This window comes from Hesperophylax consimilis, chromosome 19 (genome assembly GCF_061612785.1).
Source record: "Hesperophylax consimilis isolate HC1 chromosome 19, BYU_Hcon_1.0, whole genome shotgun sequence".
In the NCBI taxonomy this organism is placed as follows: Eukaryota; Metazoa; Arthropoda; class Insecta; order Trichoptera; family Limnephilidae; genus Hesperophylax; species Hesperophylax consimilis.
The window spans coordinates 17,394,182-17,414,429 of record NC_142854.1 but is presented as its reverse complement, the minus strand read 5'-3'; the positions used below and the strand labels follow the sequence as shown (position 1 = coordinate 17,414,429).

Genomic DNA, 20,248 nt, shown 5'->3' with positions numbered 1-20,248 from the left:
TGGTTTGCTCATCAGAGGGAAGGCATCTCCTGGTTGATTTATCTGCCTTTGATAGAAAAACCGAGAACTCATCATCATCATTATTACATTATTATTATCATTATTACATTCTCATTTTTAATTGTAAGTATTATTTTTCAACATGGTTAGATGGTCGAGACAAAATGCTCTTTCAATCGATATTACATCAATTTTCATATTGTAGAATCCCCGCATTTTCCCTCAAAAAGGTTCTCCCCTCAAAATACACAATCAGTTTCAATACTTAGAAATTTCCCGCAATTTGGGGAATTCATAACAAGTTGGTAACCCTGTAAAAGACAACTCATACAGTAGTTAAGAAGTACAGAATGTTTCTATGGATTTACTAAAATAACATGTTGCCATAAAAATAATATGAAAGTAGGCTATTTCAAAAATACGTTTCATAAAAATTAATAACATGCTCACAAACTTATCTGACTTTATTTCCCTGGGGCCTGCTGTGTGGAGTTAATTATGTATTATAAATTTTATTAAATAATGTATTATATTAGTTGCAACAAATTACAACAACCGCAATGAGCAGGCACTCTTTTTATTGTATATTTGATTTAGAATGTGTTGTGGCATCACTGAGTCTGTGAAGGGGGGGGTAAATAAGAATGGCGCCTCCTTTTTCGTGCTCGGTGACGTTTTTGTGAGCGTATTTTTGTAATGTAAGTTAAATATTTACACGATAATCGTGAATAAACAATATGAAAATGTTACTTTAGTTGTTCTTCCTTTCGTCTCAAGGATTGGTTCAAATCGGTACTGTCGCATACGTATGATACGCTTTACATTGTTTTCCAATAAATGAAAGGTTGGGTTTCCATTATATTCATTCTCTCGTTTTAATGTTCCATTTAAACATGCGATTCGACGTTTAGAAGCATTATCCCCGAGTCACGCTCCAATGCAAATACTTTTACAGTAATTTGATTAATGTTTTGTGTTTTTTGGCTAATATTGAAGGACGTTTTCAGATAAGTGTCGGAGATATGCCTATAAGTCCGACAACAATCCAAACCGGTACAACTTCTAGCGTAAGAGAGGGCAAGAAGACGGCCAGCGAGGCCATGTGCGACACCGACATCGGGCACAGCGAGGGAGACATCCCGGGTGTGCGGCGCCTGCTGTGGGGTGACAATATCAAGGAGGACGTGTTCCGGCGGTGGTCACAAGGCTTCCGCTTCAGCCGCGCCGAGCCCAGCGCGCTGGTGCAGGACGAGGGTGGACCCTGCGCCGCCATCGCGCCCGTGCAAGCCTTCCTACTCAAGATCCTGCTCGCCGAGACCCCCGGACACTGCTTCCAAGACCTGACCCCCGAAAAGTGCAACTCGCTCCTGGTACGCGCCATTTGTAATGTTCTATCGCAGTGCAACGTGCAGAACTTTAAACTGGCAGTGCTGAGCGGCAGTCGCGCGCATCCCAGCGAAGAGGGCTGCTCCTCGGACCCGGAGGCGGCGGAGAGCCCGGAGCACTTACCCTGCGGCTCTCCGGAGCCCAACCTTCTACATTCCGACTCCTTCCACGAGAGACTCTCTATAGAAGACTTTGCGGGAGGAATTCATGACGTGGAACGATTCTACAGCAGAAATTTCCGAGTTCTGACGGATCAGTACGGAGTGCTTCTCCTGTTGTATTCGGTGATCCTTTCCAAGGGGGTGGAGAATGTGAAATGTGAACTGTCGGACTTGTCCGATCCGCTGATCCACGGCACCTATGGGTACGGCTCGCAAGGGCTCATCAACCTCATGCTAACGGGGCGCGCAGTGGGACACGTATGGGATCACGACCAGCACGTGGGGGGACTACGTCTTAGCGGGATCGACCGCCAGCCTGACGTGGGCTTCATCACCGTCATGGAGCACATGCAGTACTGCACGGTGGGCTCCTTTTATAAGAACCCCAAGCATCCCGTGTGGGTGATGGGTTCGGAGACCCATCTCACAGTTCTCTTCAGCTTTGAAAAGAAGCTGGTCTCTCCGGAGACAGCGGCGGAATCGGCCCGACGGATATTCCGCTCGTTTGATCCGGATGGTAACAACTTCATTCAGAGCGTGCTACTGCAAGACTTGCTGTGCGCCGTGGACCTGGTCAGCGACCCGGAGTACGTGGACATAATGAGGAAAAAGCTGGACTCTGAGAACCTGGGCATAATCCTGCTGAACGCCTTCATGGACGAGTTCTTCTCGGGGCAGATCCGGTCTACACCAGACACGTTCAACCTGTTTCACTACAACGGGCTAGCGCGGTCCAACATCGGAGGGGTGGTGGCCTACCGCAGTGGGAATGCAGTTAGGCTGGAGGGGGACCTGCGGGCCTCGTGCGAAGACCCCATGTTGACGTGCCTGCAGACCAAGTGGGCGGGGCTGGAGGTCAGCTGGATGGGCGGCAAGCCCCCCTCCCTGAACTGACCGAGGCGCCCCCGCGGCCGCTTGTTTATCCGGAACCAGTTGGAACGTAACCCTCGGTGTTTGTAGTTTCGATGCCTTATCGTATCCAGCGGAATATCGATATTGTCATCCGTATCGCGTAAATATATTTTTACAAGTAGCTGCGAGGCATTTGTCGTTGTGAATCGTCGGACCGTATCGCTGTATATAAGAATCCTCGGAGACAACTACTCGGTGAAGGCGAGTAATTAAAATATTTTTATTCTGTAAATTTAATTTTACCCATTATTGGTATTCCAAATTTGTGTGATGAAAGCGAGTGCAAAAGTGCAAAATGTGTGGCATCTAACAGTGGTACCTAGAGTGGCAAAATGTAACCAAAAACTGCATCATTTATGTGTTATCCATTCGAGTGAAAACGTACCTTTATTATTATTTGTTAGTTTCGCCCTAGAAATGAAATTATATTACTACAAGTGAGGAAAATTTTAATTAATAATATTGTATAAATATAAGCTGCAATTGTCAATAATGTTGTTTTTTACCCCATTTTCTTTTTATCTTTAATATTTTTAAAATATTTAAATTTCTTCCATTTTTATTTTATTACATAAAATTAGATTCCCCCCTATTTTGTTTTCTTAATGGTTCTGTTTTTAAATAGTTAGCTTCCATAGAAAGTAGCGTTGAGTGTTGCCACGTGTAAAATATTTGCCGCAGCCCAAATGATTGTGTAATCGGGCGCAGGCGGTTGTAAAGAGATTGGTATGAGACTGACAAGAGTGTAGGAAATAAAACGAAGAGTATTGATTTATTGTTTTTTATGAATTATAAGCTATAATTGTGTTGGCAGACGCTAAATTCTATTGACTTAAATTCAGGTGCATATTTCATGACAATTATATGTTTTTACAGCCAACTTTGTAGTAACTGCAATTTTCTTATATGACCAAATAAAGTAGACATTACTTTGTAGACGCTTGGCATCATTACAAGAAAACAAGTAAAAACATTATTGGTTTTACAGACCTTTTGTGCATTCTGGTAAGAACAATCTTGGTTTTACAGAACCTTTTTGTGCCCCTAGTAAAATGTTATCGGTTTTGCAGACCCTTTTGGTGACAACAGCAAGACATTGTTGGTTTTACAGACCCTTTTTTGTGCCCCTTGTAAAAGATAATTGGTTTTGCAGACCGTTTTGGCGACAACAGTAAAACATTGTTGGTTTTACAGACCCTTTTGGCTACAACAGCAAAACATTGTTGGTTTTTGCAGACCCTTGTTCCCTTTGATAAAAGATAATTAGTTTTGCAAAACATTGTTGGTTTTACAAACTCTTTTTGTGTCCCTAGTAAAAGATTTGCATAACCTTTTGGCGACAACAGCAAAAATTGTTTGTTTTACAGACCCCTTTCATGCCATCAGTAAAAACATGGTTTAACATACACTTGGTACACTTGGTTTGCAAACTGCATGTTGTGTAGATTATATAATATTATATTATGAAATAGAAAAAGAGAGAAAGTAAAAAGATTAGGTTGTGACCAAGACGGAATAGTCTTTCAATAATTAAAATCACAATGAAAAGCAAAGCCGACAAGTAAAATGTATGTTTTATTAATTAATTGTTCACAGATCATTAACATGAATATACTAAACATTGTTTTCAGACTTTAGTAGGTAGATTATGTTCTTTCCTCATATTTCTTTCTTATAATTGATTTAGCTTATTCAGGGGCATAGTTTTACTGTAATATTGTCTTTGGTTTTTTTCAAGAGCACTATTGTCAGGTTTGCCTCAGAATCCTTATTTTGTATTCCAACTAATTTTCCTGAAACAATGTAAGCATAGCTGCAATTATTATTGTTTATCTAGCTTCTTTGCAGAACTACGTTAGAATTTCAATTTCAGAATTAAATTCAAAAACCCTACAATTTTTATTAACATTGCAATCAAATCTTTTTGAACAAAATAATTTGAAACATTTAGGCCCAGTTGTTTCGCAGAAATTCACGTGTGACGGAGTCATCAAATGGCCGTTCTGTTGAAAGCTTTCTGTTAAATGTCGATTTTAGGTGCGTTTCAGTTTTCTATCAAATTGTAATAAACTGACAAGCTTAACAACATGATACTTGTCTTCTTTTACTGATCACGATTTGTTCAAAAGCTGAAACTGACTTAGAAACGGCATTTAACGGTAATTTACATTGGATGATACATTTTGAATGTTATTTCAACCGCCGTGGATGCCCCTGTGTCAATGTTACATGTGAAACAATTCGTCTTATATTTCACTAGTTTGTTTGGTTTGGCAAACCATTTTAGTAATATAGAGTCATTCTTATCACATACCTTACACACTGTTTAAAAACATTATAATGGGACCTTTTTGTGAACATTGTTTATTTACGACCAATCTGGTTTCACCACCGGTGAAATACTAAATTTTTTAATTGTATTATTGCAATGGAATTAACTTGTAGCTGAAATTCAAAAACTAACTATTTTATAACCGATAAGTGCACAATAATTTCAAATTTTTGCTTTTTACTTTCCGAGCACCATGTAACAGAAATTCATACACAATATTAAAATTAATTATAATTATAAATCATTATCTTGTAGACATGCAAATTGATAGAATTGCCCAACTTGAAATCTGGGTATCATTTCGACGAGTTGGAGGCAAACCATGTGACCGTATTTTTGGCACCAGGAAGAAAAAAAATTGCAAGATCTGATCTTAAATGAATCGCGAATTTTGAAAAAAAACCCAAACTTGCACGCCATTGTAAAAAGGACTAACAATTCATAAACAAATTTTATTTTTAAGTACTGAATGGTGATATTATAATGCGAGTCGCCTGTATACTGTCAGATTCATCTATTAACAAATCACCGAAAGTGGGACAGTCACGTCGTCACTCCTGCACACTTCGCTGATTGTCTTGTCTATTAATTTGGATGTCTAAGCATTATTTGAAAGAAAAAAAATAACGCTCCCTACAAGCATTTAATAATGAAATATAATTTGATCAGAAAACTTCCGCATTACTAACGCAATTATGTATTAAGAATAATGCACACATAGATAACCAATTTGTGAACCAGTGACAATAGGTAATTATGTAACAATATGATTATCATCAGTCATTGAATTTTACTGTAACAGAAAAACCTTCAAATTATTTACAATTTTACTTTGTATCAAAATTTAAAACTAACTCTAAAGTTCCTCGATATAAGCTGGGTTATCTATAGACCATAGATAATAGAAACAAAGAGGATGGGTCGTGAACCATAATTAATATGATATAACAACGCATGTCGCCAAAATCAATTATATGCCAAATGGGCATTTTTGCTAAAGTTTGTACATGTTCTCCATTCTGTTATTTTTTGTTACCATTAAAATTTCATATGATTGGTCTGCCCATGGGAGTGATTGTCACTAAACCTGTTGAAGACACTGTTAACACCTAAAATTAATTACAAAAAATTGTTTAATTGAATGTAGAAATCGGACATGCTAAAAACACACTACCTTGTTTTATCTAAATAATTGATTAAAAATATAACTTTCCAATTGACCAGTATCTCTGAAAATCTCAAAGTTTGTTCTAATATAAAATATAGTCAATGTAATGTAGTTTTTTAACAGTAACATTGTGGTATACAGTAGTGAAAGGTGGAAAAAGTCAGAGATGCCCGAAAATAGACATCAGCAATAGCAAAGCATTGGGGGATCCACTAATATTCTATAATACACTAGTAGGCCCGGGCAGAAGTTGTCCTGCCACAGACAGCCTTCTATGTAGGGAAGTTAAAATTTGTGGTTGTATGTATTTTAGGATGAAAAAACTGAATCTTAGATCTCGACTACTGATCACCTATCGGGTCCAAAGCTGTCCTTTATTTCAAGCTAGAACCAAACATACATCTTCACAACATTTCATTGAAATTGTTTTGCGGTTTCGGAGATTAGCACGTACGAACGCAGTGACGTGTGATTTTTATATATTAAGATAACTATAATTAAATCGGGGGACGTGCGTAGAACTATACAATTAGATGCGCTGTTATGTACTAATATCTTGTCTAAACAAGTTCCACTAGCGACAATCGGTGCGTACTACGCGTAGACCGGATTTTTAAATTTCCTATCAGTCAGCGAGCAGTCGGCAGGCTCATTGAAGACCAAATCGAACGAAAGTTGAACCTGTTTTTTCACTTCATGTCTCGACTAATTATAATACATCAATGGGGACACGACAAAAAAGCAATGCACAAACTTTGGCAAAAATGCACGTCAGTGCTCTGCCGTTATTTCTTCCTACACACCAATAGCTCGGCGACAGTCTGCACGCTTCCATATAAAATATCCCCCTGTTTCTATCATCTATGACCAGTTTACTGTAACTTTAGTAATGCTTATTTTGTTTGTACTCTTGGTTTTTGTGCATATATTATGTTAGATGTTGTTGCATATATGTTTACATGATCCGATGTATGAAAAATCTATAATACATACAGACTACTTTTCCCAGTGAAATTCTGCAAATCAGATACAGACCCCAGCTTGCTGTGATTAAAAATTAAAATACGAAATCTTCACTTAAATACTGTTTTTTTATTTTCAAATTCCATATCGTTTGTGAACTGCGAATTTTTTATTTACATTAACTCCAATTTAACCGTTTGACGAGGGTATTTTTTACTGTTGTTTTTTAAAATAAATTAAGAAAACCTCTCGTACTACTACATTATTTAACAGGATTCTTTTTTATTTTTGCAGATTGCATAATTTTTGGTGAAGTTATGATGCTGATAACGGTTTTCATCAGTAGTCCATTTAATTTTAACCCGTAACAAAATAATGTTAATATTAAAAGAATTTTTTTTTTTTTTTTTGTTAGTTGAAAAGTTAATAAAAAATGTGGAATCAACAATTAAAAAAAATTATCACCATATAACCTTTATAATTATTTTTCAAATTTACTCCGTTTTCAGCGTGCGCAAGGTGTATGTGAGCGCATAAAAAAACCAACCTCACAGCACCCCAAAAATGACATAGGCCGTGAGGGAAATTATTTTCCTCAGTGCCTACTGTGTAAGGTAATGTAATAAAGCTCCACACAGGAGGCCCTGAAGAAAATATTCCCCTCAGGGCCTCGTTATCTTTGGGGATGCTCTGTGGAGGTCTTTTTAAGAAAGAAATTCTGGAAATTTTTTTTATATTAACTCCACACAGGAGGCCCTGAAGAAAATAATTTCCCTCAGGGTCTATGTCATCTTTGGGGATGCTGTGTGGAGGGTCTTTTTGTGGAGAGGAAGGAGTGAACATGGGTCTTGAAGAGTCCCATGTTGTAGGAGGGAGGAAACACAGAGGCCGGCAGTTCGTTCCACAGCCGAGCTGTTGAACTTAAGAACGAATCGTAGAAGCGACCCGTTCTCATGTGACAAATGTCAACTGTGTACAAATGTTGGGCGCGCGTTTGGCGTGTATTCCGACTACGCACCGGTGCCGAAGGGATCAATGACGCTAGTTCCTCAGAGCATCTTCCATTGTAATACCGATAGAACAAGGACAGCATACCTACCTGACGCCTGTGCTCTAAAGATTGCAGTCCGTTTGTTAAGATTGGGGAATCTATCAAACGGACCGCCCGTTTTTGCACAGAGTCAAGGGTTTTTTTCAGGTATTTAGGGGCTCCGGACCAGAGAGGGCTGCCAAATTCGACAGTAGGGCGCACTTGCGATTTGTACAGGGTCAGCAGTTGTTTATTATTAAAGTATCTGCGGGCCCTGTACAGTACGCCCAGCTTCTGAGAGGCCAACTTTACTCTGGCTTTTGGATGCCTTTTAGACGTAATCAGACAGGAAAAAAAAAAAAATTTCAAACAGTCTTTGAAACATTAAATTCGACGAGATTATTTTTACCCCAGGAGGAAATACTCTCGAGATAACCGTCCATTCTCTGCTTCAAAGCCCTCCGAGCTGTTGGAGTTTGTGTGCCCTTTGGGGGCTTGTCGAACAAAAAGCTATCATGAACTGTACTGTCATCCGCGTAACAATGAATCGGTGCACATGTCAAAAGGTCATTGATGTGCAACAAAAACAAAGTCGGAGACAGAACCGATCCCTGTGGGACGCCAGCATTTATGGAGTGCGAGGAAGAGGTGAAACCGTCAGCAACCGCCTGAATCGACCTATCCTTTAAAAAGTCAGCAATCCACGTACACAGGGATGAGGGAAAAGGGTTAGTGTGTCCAGGTATGTTCCAATACCTCCTAAGTTGCACTCTTTTAAGATTTAGCATTTTTGCACAAATGCACGATGCAATAATATATGGATCTAAACTAGAAAATGGATCTTATGAACTAGTGATGAGTAGTTCATAAATGAGCTAGCTCCTTTTGATGAAACATTCGTATAACTCCCGATAAACCATAACACGGCTAAATTGCATGGTTACTCATTTTCATCAGGAGATATTTTAGAAAAATAACACCATTAAAATTATCCAAGTATTGAACGGCGTCTGACAGTCCGACAATACCGCCGACGGGAATTGAACCCGTACCTTCTGATGTCCGGTCAGGTGCTCTGGATCGCTGAACTACATCGGCTTATTCCCAACACGCCAAATAATTCAATATGTACTAGTACCTCCATCAACAATTACTGCTTATTATATTTTTTCACCTGTAAACAAAAAACTTTATTTTTGTAGGAAAGACTTTGTTAGTGCTAAATTTCCCACTAGATGGCGTCGAGACATATTATATCTACATTTGTTGGTAAAATATTTTGACTTGTCAAATATTATCATTTTTTCAATGATAAAGGTTTTTTATGCGTAGCACAAAGGGTGGCATTTATTTTATTTACTGGGGAGATATTTTCAATTTGTTTGGATATTTCAGGCGACTAATTATTGCTTATAATAATTTGTTATTCTTTGTGTTATGCATAAAAAACCTTGTCTTATAAACATTAGTTTATCATTAAAAACCTAGCATCTTATTTTTCTCGTGGTACGAGGTGACGTACTGGTACCAAGAGACGTATGATCATTCATACGCTTCTGCTGGAGCTGGGAGCTATATCGGTTGAGCACAGTTTTCACATTGCTTCTGAGCTCACAGCACCTATTCAATTGTGCTGTGCGACTCTTTGAGCTGGTACCGTGTCTCCAGCTCTTAATAAAATGAGTCATGACCCATCGCTATTATGCGCCGACATCAGAATAAATAGACCTGCCCCAAAGCCAAGTGTGCGTACCATTTGGATGGCCAGGACGCAACCATGTGACAACCTGTTTTGGCACGAGCAGGGTTCGCATTTTATTGAATAAAATAGTCAACAATCATATTTTGCCTCCCGACTTGTGCACATTAAAACTCATCAGAATATCGCAATACATTCCACAGGAATGTGTTATTTTACATAGGATGGGGTTTTTCATAGAAATTTAAATGTTGTCATGAAATGACCATTTTGTTTTTTTGACAATTGAAAGGTCCCCTTTAAATTCCTATTCTAAGTCAGTTTTGGTTTTTGAAAAATATTGCATGGTGCTAGTACAGGGTTTTCCAATAAGAGGTGTTATTTTGATATTCAACCGTAAAAGATCAATGGTTTCGTTGCTTTTGTGGCACGTAGCGCCGTCTTGTTGAAAGTAAACGTTGTCCAGATCAATTCCGGCCATAAAAAATCATTAATCATCTCTCGATAGCGCAACCCATTCACCGTAACTGTTGCTCCAGCCTCATTTTCGAAAAAGTAAGGTCCAATGACTCCGCCGGACCATAAACCGCACCAAACAGTCACACGTTGAGGATAGAGAGGCTTTTCAACAATAACTCCTGGGTTTTCCGAGCCCCAGATGCGACAATTTTGCTTGTTGACGAAGCCACCGAGGTGGAAATGGGCCTCATCACTCAAGATGATTTGCATTTGATTCACTCAAGTGAATTTTAATAATTTCAATGCGTTGTTGAAGCGTATATCGTTCCATTTTTATTAATGACGTAGTTTCTACTTGTCAAATGTCAAAAAATGACAGCTTCAAAAGTAACATCTACCGAAATAGCGAGCTATTCAAAATAACACCTCTTATTGGAAAACCCTGTATAAACCCCAAGGGCACTCTGGTAGGAGTTAGGTATTATCAGCGCTTTGGCAAGTTTGCGCCCCGAGCGGACTGCTCCAATTGTGCCCGCACAGGGCCGGCCGACGGAAAATAATTTCCCTCAGGGCCTGTCATCTTTGGGGAAGCTGTGTGTAGAGTCTTTTCAAGGAGAGAGAGAGAGAAAAGGTATGAGGGGTCGGTAGGAATCTGGGGTTCAGTGTGTCCAGGAGTGACAGACATATGAATCCATCCCTCCCACTTCGGTGCAAGGCGATAGGTTAATAATTTGTTGTATGTAGGTATGTGTACTATGAAGAGGTTTTTAGATAACCAATTTTTCCCTACAGAGAAAAATACAAGGCCTAGCCTAGTCTATAATAGCCAGGTAAAATTTTAAACACCCATATGAGGTAAAAATTGTGAGGCGCATATGACGCTGTTCTATTTGTATAAAGAACATTAACTTTAAATTCAGTAAATTTAAATGATTCATCACTTCATGGCAAATAATAATCTAGAAAAAAGTACTATGCTGGGCAAATAAATAAATTTATTTATTTTTTTGTATATGTTGGTACAATATTTTACATTTCATAGTTATCCAGTAATATTGGCCTCAGTGGGTGGCTTACCTGTGCTGAGGCCTAAAACACAAAGAACGAACAAAAATGCAAGTGTTATAATGCCCGTTCTACACTCTCGGCGAGATCGCACTTGAGGGAGCTTGTCACATTTCCTCTCGATTTTTGTGTCTGAAACCATCGTCCATCACTACTCAGGAAGTAACTTTAAAAAGGTTCCAGTACCTTGGAAAAGTTCATTTGAGTCAACAATTTTCGCAGTCGATTAGGTTGGACGCCTGTCATAAAATCCACAATTCCGTAAATCCCCCACCAATACTTGCTTACCAGCCTTAAATTATTAATAAGTAGTTATTTCTGACTTTAATTAATCATTCGAGTTAAAAAATCTAAGTATTTCAACCAACATTTTTAGCAGACTTTAAAATAAAACTACTTTTCTGCGTGAAGCTTTTATTTTCCCTCATCTGTCAAAGTAGTATTATTTGTCGTAGGTACTATAAACTGAACATTTCGTGAAAAAGTTTTGACTGGTCACATCGAACTTAATAAAATAAGATCAAACTAACTATCTTTTTTACTACGTGTCTCGGATTTCAAGAAATATTTTATCTATGTATAAGGAGTTCAAGATAATCGGGTTGCGAGTTGCGAGTGGTCAGTGGTATATTTATGGTGGTATATTTATGTGCTTGCTTGTTGTGCGTATATATAAATCTCAGTGAGTGGTTTATTATCTATGTCAGTTCTCATTATCTTATTTGGTTCTAATAAATGATCATTTGGTTCATTTATGCCATATATTATGTTTTGTACTCAATAGATCCATGTATACAGGTTAAAAATTAATAATTTGAAGTCTAAATTTTGTTGTGAAAACAGTGAATTGTGAACGAAATGTAAACAGAGCTGTCATTTTTTTTAGGTTAAAACTGAATGGACTACAAAGATATCAAGGGCCGAAGAAGTCTCCGCGAGGAAAGTGATTCGAATTATCTTGCTGAATTAGAAAAAACTATCATGGCCAAGTTTAAAAATCGATCTCCAGGAGCTTCGTATGTATTTTATCCATTCAAGTGCAAATATTATGTACTTATTATTTATTTATTTATTAATCTTAAGTTAGCTCACATCTTCGTGTGTGCTAATAGTTTTATAAACATATAAACATGTACATTGTTTGGCAAACATAATCTTTCTTTAAATATTTCACTAAAGTCACAAAAAAAAGAAACATTAATAATTGAGATAGACATATTTTCTTAATTCATTTTTGAACTTATTAATATTTTCTATCACAGCAATTTCCTTCGGGATTTTGTTATAGAGTTGAACGGCCTGGTACATCAGAGATTTTTGGGTGCTTGTTTTTTTTCTTGTTGGCAATCTAATTTGCTTAGAATTTCTCGTCCCGTGTCCGTGTATCTCGTTATTGTAATTTATTTTTCTTTTCAGTTCCTTAGACATCATCCCTAAGTTAATTTTATGTATAAAAATAAGTACATTCAAATACACAGTTTGCTTGATTATTGATGATAACGTAGTCTTTACTGCGACAATTAGTAAAAAAAGTGTATATAGTGACCCATACATACGATCACGCCCTAAATACGAATGAATGAGTACCTAGTGTTTTTATTTATATACACACAATATGTATTTGTGTTGTTTTCCTCACTTATTTGATTGAGAATTGGACATTGTTCCGTTCCCTCTCACTTACTTTCTGTGTCTTGTTCTGTCTCATGATTCATTTAGATTTATTAGTATTATCTTCTTCCTCAATGATATCAAAACATAAACTATTTATTTTGATTTTTCTTTCCAGGTCTTCCAAGTCTGATGATAAAATTTCTTTTACTGCAGAATCACAAGCCTTGCGTGTGACTGTGGAATCAATTCCAATAACGAAATCAATACATCCAAAGCTTCCAGATAATGTTACCAGTTATGAAAGAGAATCAGACGGCATTGATGAAACTGAATCAGACGGCATTGATGAAACTGAATCAGATGGCACTGATGAAACTGATCAAAGAAAACAAAAGTAAGAAAGAAGTATGATAATTATAATAATGGTTTTGTTCCAGGCTAAATGCAGGGACTGTGCAATACAATGTAATCTATATTAATTATAAGCAATCATTATTTGCCTGAAATACAAATTGAAAAAATCTCCCGGGTTAAAAGAAATGGTGCCGACGGGAATTGAACCCACAGCCTTCTGATTTCTGGTCATCTGCCCTACCAATTAAGCTAAACAATTATTTTTTAAATACATTCATTTTTCAGACTTTCAGGCATTTTGTCGTATGTCTTTAACAATTCCTTTTTACATTAAGAAAGTCTGTGATTCTGTTTTTCTTATATGCGGCAATCTAATTCTATTAAAATTTCTGGTTTCATAATGTTAGATTGAATCACAAAGGCATTCAAATACAATATTGTATTGTAACATTTTCACCTGTTCTCATCTTATTTTACTATGCCTCTGTGGGGAATTAAATAAAAGATGATGACAATTTTAGCTTTTATTAGCAAGTGAAACATACTCGTGTTTTTTAAAACAAAACCCATACACTTCATAACCCAGACTCTATATTTTATTAAATTAATTTACCTCAGGGTGTGAACAAGATTCCAAGAATCCTTGTAAGTTGGATAAATTGCAACTTACTTCGTGACATGTGACATTATTAACGTGAAGTACTGACCTTACAATAAATAGTCGTGTCATGTAATTATCACAGTCAGAGTAATTATAACTAGTATTAAGATAACCTGTATAAAGAAACTAGATAACTCCTTTTACGTGTCGACTGAAGATTCACCCATCAGTGGCTTGTTCGCTGAGCACTGACTTCTTCAGTTGCCGGCTGATGCCGCTAGTCTCTTTCCTTTCATACGAGCGGCTACACTCTCGCTTAAGCAAGGCGCTCGATGAACTCAACATCCAGTAACATCAGTAACTATTAGAGTCAACATTCAAATTACCGGGGTTGCAAGTATAACTGCTACAGTATTTTTATGCCTTTCTTGAAAGAATTGTGTTTGTATACGGACAAAACTTTTTATTCCTGTTCATATTGCGCATGTACAGGTGCAAACAAATAATATAACTAAAAACACAGCCTAAAAAATACAGTCTAACTTGGTTAAAACAAGCACGGCAATAGCGAGTTCACGGCTATAATGAGCAATTACAAAATGATATTTTGGTTCAGGCTTATCTACATATAATTGTTGGCTGTTATAACGAGGTCGATTCACTGATATAACGTGCAAATAATTTTGTCAACACAATTTCTGAATACTTGAATGGGTCGTTGGGTCTGAAGAAAAAAGAATAATTAGGAATTATTTTCGAAGTAAGTAGTAACAAAGAAAGGGGCGGTATAGCGCGGCGATTAGCTGCACAGCGCACAATGGCGGCTGGTGGGAATTCACCATCCCGTTAGGGACAGATTAATATTTTCATGACACTTTGCGCTTTATTTGAGCTATGCCAATTTCTTCCCTTTTTACGTCTTTTGTATTACAACTCATCGTAAATTTTGTTTTAAAATCCAGTAAATATGTTTATGAAGGTACCTAGTTACAAATACCTACATCCCTGCATGGGGTAAATTTATGAATGCACAACTTTTTCAGAAGGAGTACCACTTTGCCTATTTTTAAAACAGGCCGCGACCCACAAGTTGATTTTTTTTTGTTTTCGTTGAGTGGGAGAGTTGACAGCGAAATTCATGATTTAGGGTTTCTATTGATTTTTTAGAATTTGGTGTTATTCAATCCGGTTCTTCAAATTTAGTTTCGTTTAGAACATGCACTGTATTAAATTAACCAAAACGCTATAAAAAAAATATTCTCAGCCAAATGTTCAAGAATTACCCCAAACATTTAGATTTTTATCTATAGCCAAGTGGGCCGTGTGAAATTGACGTGCGGGCCACAAGAATTGGGCTGTAGGTTGTGCATTACTGGATTACGACAAGTAAAATTCTACAGCCGAAAAGCATAATAATCCGGCAAGCTAGTTATATTATTAATGACAAGTGAGATTTTACAAGCAGTACGATACGCACAAGCTAATGATGATATGATAGACAATTTAGTGATATTATTCTTGGAAGCCTAGAACCAGGTGATGATAGTTAGTATATAGTGATTGTGCGATGACGCTGGAATTGCTTCACCGTAATTTTGGGCAGAGAAAGGCGTTATTCTTTGGTTTGATGTCCAGTGGGTCCTGCACTCGGGAAGATCGTTCGATTAATCACAAGTCACTATTTTTCACATGAACTAATGCACACAATCGACGAGCATGTGCTACGAATAATGATATTAAAACGGCAGGTTTTCTCTCCGGTCTTTATTCTCTTGTTACTTGCTACACTTTTTTCTCGGTGCGGGTCTGTTTCATTTACAAAATCGAGCGCTTAGTTTGGGTTCCTGCCCTATTGTTGGTGGGAGCAGAACAAAGCTGATGATGCCAGAAAAATTACAAACGTCGTAACGAAACAGTGATAGTTACATGCATTGATTGTTTTGAGGAGGAAATTGAGAAGCATGAAAGCCAATTTTTTAAAACAATTATTGATTATAAATTTGGTTAATAAAAGTGAATTTTTCCAATTTCATTTTTGAATAATTAATACTTACTTGTATTTTGAAAATATACTGTACATATAAAATTATAATAATATTTGTATAGCGTAATATATTGATAATTGAGGTAGGCAGGTAGGTACATACGACTTTTAAAAAACCTATTTTGGATACAAGGATTAACGGCTATAAGTAGCAAATTTAGTCGGTCCCGTCGTGCTCGTTATAACCAAGTTTGTCTGTATTTAAATTAACGACATCTATGAATGCGTAGATTGTAATGTACGTTACGTTTACCCTTAAGGTTACTATTCAAAAATCATTTCTCTGAATACAACGAGATCTTCTGAGGAAACTACTTATGGTAGATTGTATTCAATTTTTATAAATATATAAACAAGCTATCTGCTAAAACAGTATGATTTACAAAAATATATTTTTGAAAAAAAAAGTAAATTATTAGGAAAATAGAATGGCGGTAATTTTGCATCGGCGATAAAGAAGTTAATTAAGCATTGCGAGAAGAACACATCTTGTCCTTTGCTCTAATTTAGCATTTTTTTCAAGTCTTTAATAAGCTTTGAAAAAAATAAAGTATCAGAGTTATAAAAAATGTTTTGAAGTGTGAAATTTTCATCTTTATCTCGTTAAGATCCATTTTGTTGTGTAGGTCCATATCGCCTTTATTTATTTTAATAATATTACATGTATATATCTCATTCTAGGAAACGTGAAAAACGTCAGAAAAAAGAAGAAGAAAAAGCTAAAAAAGAGAAAGAAACTCTTGACAGGAAAGTTTTCAAACCAAAACTGCCTAAAAATACAAACTTACTGAATTACTTGATGATATTAATTGTTCCGATTATTGCTATTATTGTTGGAATAGTCCACTGTTTTACATCTGTTGATCATCCAACTTCAGATGGTTTTGGCTTTAATATGACCACGGCTCTGGCGGATTTGGCCAAAGACTATCCCAGACAACTGCCATCTACGTGGAGCCGTTTGAATTTTGGAATTGAAGAAGTGAAAACGCATTCAAGGCCAACTGTGTTTCTGTTGGTCCATTCTGGTAGCGATGATTCCTCCAGTCGGATTGCAAAAGCTGTTGGAGGCATTGCATCCAAGTATCTGCGTAAGTTTTAACTTAAATTATTATGCATGTTATCTTCCTTTCCTGCACAATCATCTTCTCCAAGAAATCTCAATCCTTTCCAATCAAAAATTTAGCGTCAGTGAAGATAAACCAGATTTTGATTTTTTTTTTTATTATTTGCGCTATCCATTTTTTTTTTACTGTTGGAATTGAATTATAGAGCTTAGCGGAGAGGTATTTTTAGTTCCTCTGTTCAAATGAAGTTTTTAATTTAAGTATATTCATATTACCATTCTGGTTAGCTTGTGTTGGGAAAGTGTGTTTTTTGTTTGTTAAATGTTTGATCAAAACATTCTTAGTATATATATTTTTAATGTTTAGGACTGAAAGATACTTCTTTTGGTAGCGTTCTTATGGGAGTTTTTAGATTGTCTTGTTCACCAGAGACCCAGCGGCATTCCACTAGTTAACAATCTAAAAACTCCCATAAGAACGCTAACAAAAAAACTTCTTATGGGAGTTTTTAGATTGTCTTATTCTCCAGAGACCCATCGGCATTCCACTAGTTAACAATCTAAAAACTCCCATAAGAACGCTAACAAAAAGACTTCTTATGGGAGTTTTTAGATTGTCTTACACTCCAGAGACCCATCGGCATTCCACTAGTTAAGAATCTAAAAACTCCCATAAGAATGCTAACAAAAAGACTTCTTATGGGAGTTTTTAGATTGTCTTATTTTCCAGAGACCCATCAGCATTCCACTAGTTAAGAATCTAAAAACTCCCATAAGAACTCTAACAAAGAGACTTCTAATGGGAGTTTTTAGATTGTCTTATTCTCCAGAGACCCATCGGCATTCCACTAGTTAACAATCTAAAAACTCCCATAAGAACGCTAACAAAAAGACTTCTTATGGGAGTTTTTAGATTGTCTTGTTCACCAGAGACCCATCGGCATCCCACTAGTTAACAATCTAAAAACTTCCATAGAACGCTAACAAAAAGACTTCTTATGGGAGTTTTCAGATTGTGATGATGATGATTTTGATGACTTTGTTACACGTGAATTTCTACGACACAACTTGACCTAACCTTACTATTGTTATTATTTATCATTTTAGGTTCTGCAAAAGAGAGTCCTTTGATTCTAAATGCTGAGGATTTTCACAGCATGGATGATCACGGTGAACTAAACACCAACTACAGGGAGAAGTTGGAAGCCAGCGGCTCTATGGTGGTCCTAGACCTCGAGAGCACTCCAGGCAGCATAGCCCAAGGACTGAGATATTACTGCGATGAATACAATCCACTGGTTAAGAGCGCAGCCATATTTTTAACGGTCAATCTCAATAAATGCAATGCAGACTTGGAAAAATTCCACAGAGGTAATAATACATGAACAATTTGTAACGCACTACAGATCTGCATACTTATCTTTGCAGTCGGTGGAGTCACTAGTGTAGATAAAAATCTAGCTACAGTCGAACGTGGTTATGACGATCACGGCAAAAGCAAGTTCACAGCTATAAAGAGCAATTATAAAACGGTATTTTAGTTCAGCCTTGTCTTCATATAATTGTTGACTGTTATAACGAAGTCGATTCACTGACATACCGAGCAAATAATTTTGTCAACACAATTTCTGAATGGTTGGGTCATTGGGTCTGAAAAAATAGTTAGGGAAGAATTCATATTTTGATGGCACTACCTGTGTAAGATTTTTGGCTATGTGAACCATTTGCTATCCATCGGGAAAATGTAAAATTGTCATCAAATCTGCAAAACTCATTTGTTCTCTCTTTACTTCTTCTTTTGTATTACAACTCATTGTCAATGGCCAGACTTGTCTACTGAAGTCTTGAATTTTTTGGTGTACACCTAAATGATTTTTGTAAGCATATGCAAGTAATATTTTGTATTGATATGGCTGAAGTCGTGAACCTATTTTTTTGTCCTATTTTTGTCGTAGCATCTTTTATTGTAACATTTCTCCTTGTATTAACCTTTCCCTTACTGTGCTAAAAAATCCACGCGTTCCGGTGCTGTATAGTCAATACACATCTCAAAATAAGCTATTTAATGTCGGAAACATATGAATATTCATAGCTAATCGCTTATGTTTATTATATTTTATATCAAATGTGATAATAATTGTAATTTAATTGCTGAAAACATGAAAAAACCATCGGCAGATGCTAAAAAAAAACGTGCGAGGGGTCCACATCTAACGACGGTCCGCGACCGACTAGCTGGCGGCTAGCACACACACAGCTATACGGTCGTAGGTATCGATGGTCTAAATCAAAATACAACTGCGGACGTGTGGATTTCTCATGTTCCCGCATAGCGAACTAAAGCGGGACATCAATAGCGTGTCATTTCCTCGCACACTCTTCGCGTAGCAGTGTCACACGGTTGATTGTATTGGTGTGTTTGTTTCCGATTTTTAACAAAAATCTTCTGATTTTTAATTGAATTTGAAAACTATGTAAAATTTTATTTTTTAATTCAGTGCATAAATGTATAACGGAGGAATACCTATAATCTGAACCCAGAATTTATTATATTTATAGAGTTATTAAAGTTATTAGAAGCAATGTGTAGTAAATACACACCACAGATAAGGAAAGGTTAACTTCGTGTAATATGTAATGTGTTAATTGGACTTCGTCCGTTAGTAAATAAATAAATAAATATCTCACCATAGTACAAAATCAAAATAGCATGACTTTTATGAGACCGTCTTAGGCTGGGAGATATATCTTCCAAAAAGACTCTATGGGTGTTTGTTGTCTGTGAAAAATATCTCCAAAAATTGCTGACTATACTTATTTTATAGTTAAAATTTGTGTATTTCAGATCCTGAGGTGGCCGCCAACGGTATAGCAGAGAAATGCCTGACGAACAGCTGGAGCAAAGAACTCGGTCCTGATATATTGCAGCCTCTTCTCTCCGCTAGAGTAATGGGGATAGTGTTGAAGATAGAGCGTGAAAATTAACCCAACCCACACGCGGCTGTCTCAAAACTGATCCGTCGGCGGCCATCCCGTACGCGGATGTCGCATATCATCTGCTTAATTCGTAGAAAGAGTAACTTGAATTAATTTTTCTAAATTTTCAGTAGTCACAAATAAATTTTTGTGTTGATTTTTTTTAAACTAGTAAGAATTTTTAAATTTTGAGATACACTTTGAAGATGGTAAAATCTACATCACATTTTCAGTCGATTTTGTGATATGAATTTTTTTAATTTGATCTTTGTTTTCGAGTGAATAGAGTCGAAAGTTTTTAGGTCAAATTTGTGTTTTTAAATGCGTCGAAGCGTAGCCCCGTCTCCAAAAGTTTTTTTAACCCTTTGGTTGCTGGAAGCATTGGAAAAAAAGATTTTTCGGTTTCTTGTGATGTTGA

The 20,248-nt window shown here is 36.8% G+C and overlaps 2 protein-coding genes across 3 annotated transcripts; both read left to right on the top strand.

Moving 5' to 3' along the window:
- Nucleotides 1-627: 627 nt before the first annotated feature.
- Nucleotides 628-7,321, top strand: LOC149414917 (ubiquitin carboxyl-terminal hydrolase MINDY-3 homolog). 2 transcript variants are annotated; one of them, XM_089643084.1, is made up of 2 exons: nucleotides 628-698; nucleotides 1,008-7,321. In XM_089643084.1, exon 2 carries the CDS (start codon nucleotides 1,023-1,025, stop codon nucleotides 2,439-2,441), a length of 1,419 nt encoding a protein of 472 aa, XP_089499210.1. In that variant the 5' UTR covers nucleotides 628-698; nucleotides 1,008-1,022; the 3' UTR covers nucleotides 2,442-7,321. The 2 variants fall into 2 exon arrangements, with proteins under 2 accessions (XP_089499210.1, XP_089499213.1); XM_089643087.1 differs by lacking the exon at nucleotides 628-698 and adding an exon at nucleotides 761-844.
- A 4,520-nt stretch (nucleotides 7,322-11,841) lies between these two features.
- Nucleotides 11,842-19,839, top strand: LOC149414916 (uncharacterized). Its single transcript, XM_089643413.1, has 6 exons — nucleotides 11,842-11,857; nucleotides 12,062-12,191; nucleotides 12,965-13,183; nucleotides 16,470-16,879; nucleotides 17,962-18,225; nucleotides 19,700-19,839. The coding sequence occupies exons 2-6, from the start codon at nucleotides 12,073-12,075 to the stop codon at nucleotides 19,837-19,839; spliced, it is 1,152 nt and encodes a 383-aa protein (XP_089499539.1). The 5' UTR covers nucleotides 11,842-11,857; nucleotides 12,062-12,072.
- The last annotated feature ends 409 nt before the right edge of the window (nucleotides 19,840-20,248 follow it).

Bases quoted from the DNA above. Each gene is read 5' to 3' on its own strand.
- LOC149414917 (XM_089643084.1), top strand. From the start codon at position 1,023: ATGCCTATAAGTCCGACAACAATCCAAACCGGTACAACTTCTAGCGTA.
- LOC149414916 (XM_089643413.1), top strand. From the start codon at position 12,073: ATGGACTACAAAGATATCAAGGGCCGAAGAAGTCTCCGCGAGGAAAGT. The intron at 12,192-12,964 runs GTATGTATTTTA...TTTTCTTTCCAG, and splicing joins AATCGATCTCCAGGAGCTTC to GTCTTCCAAGTCTGATGATA. The intron at 13,184-16,469 runs GTAAGAAAGAAG...ATCTCATTCTAG, and splicing joins ACTGATCAAAGAAAACAAAA to GAAACGTGAAAAACGTCAGA.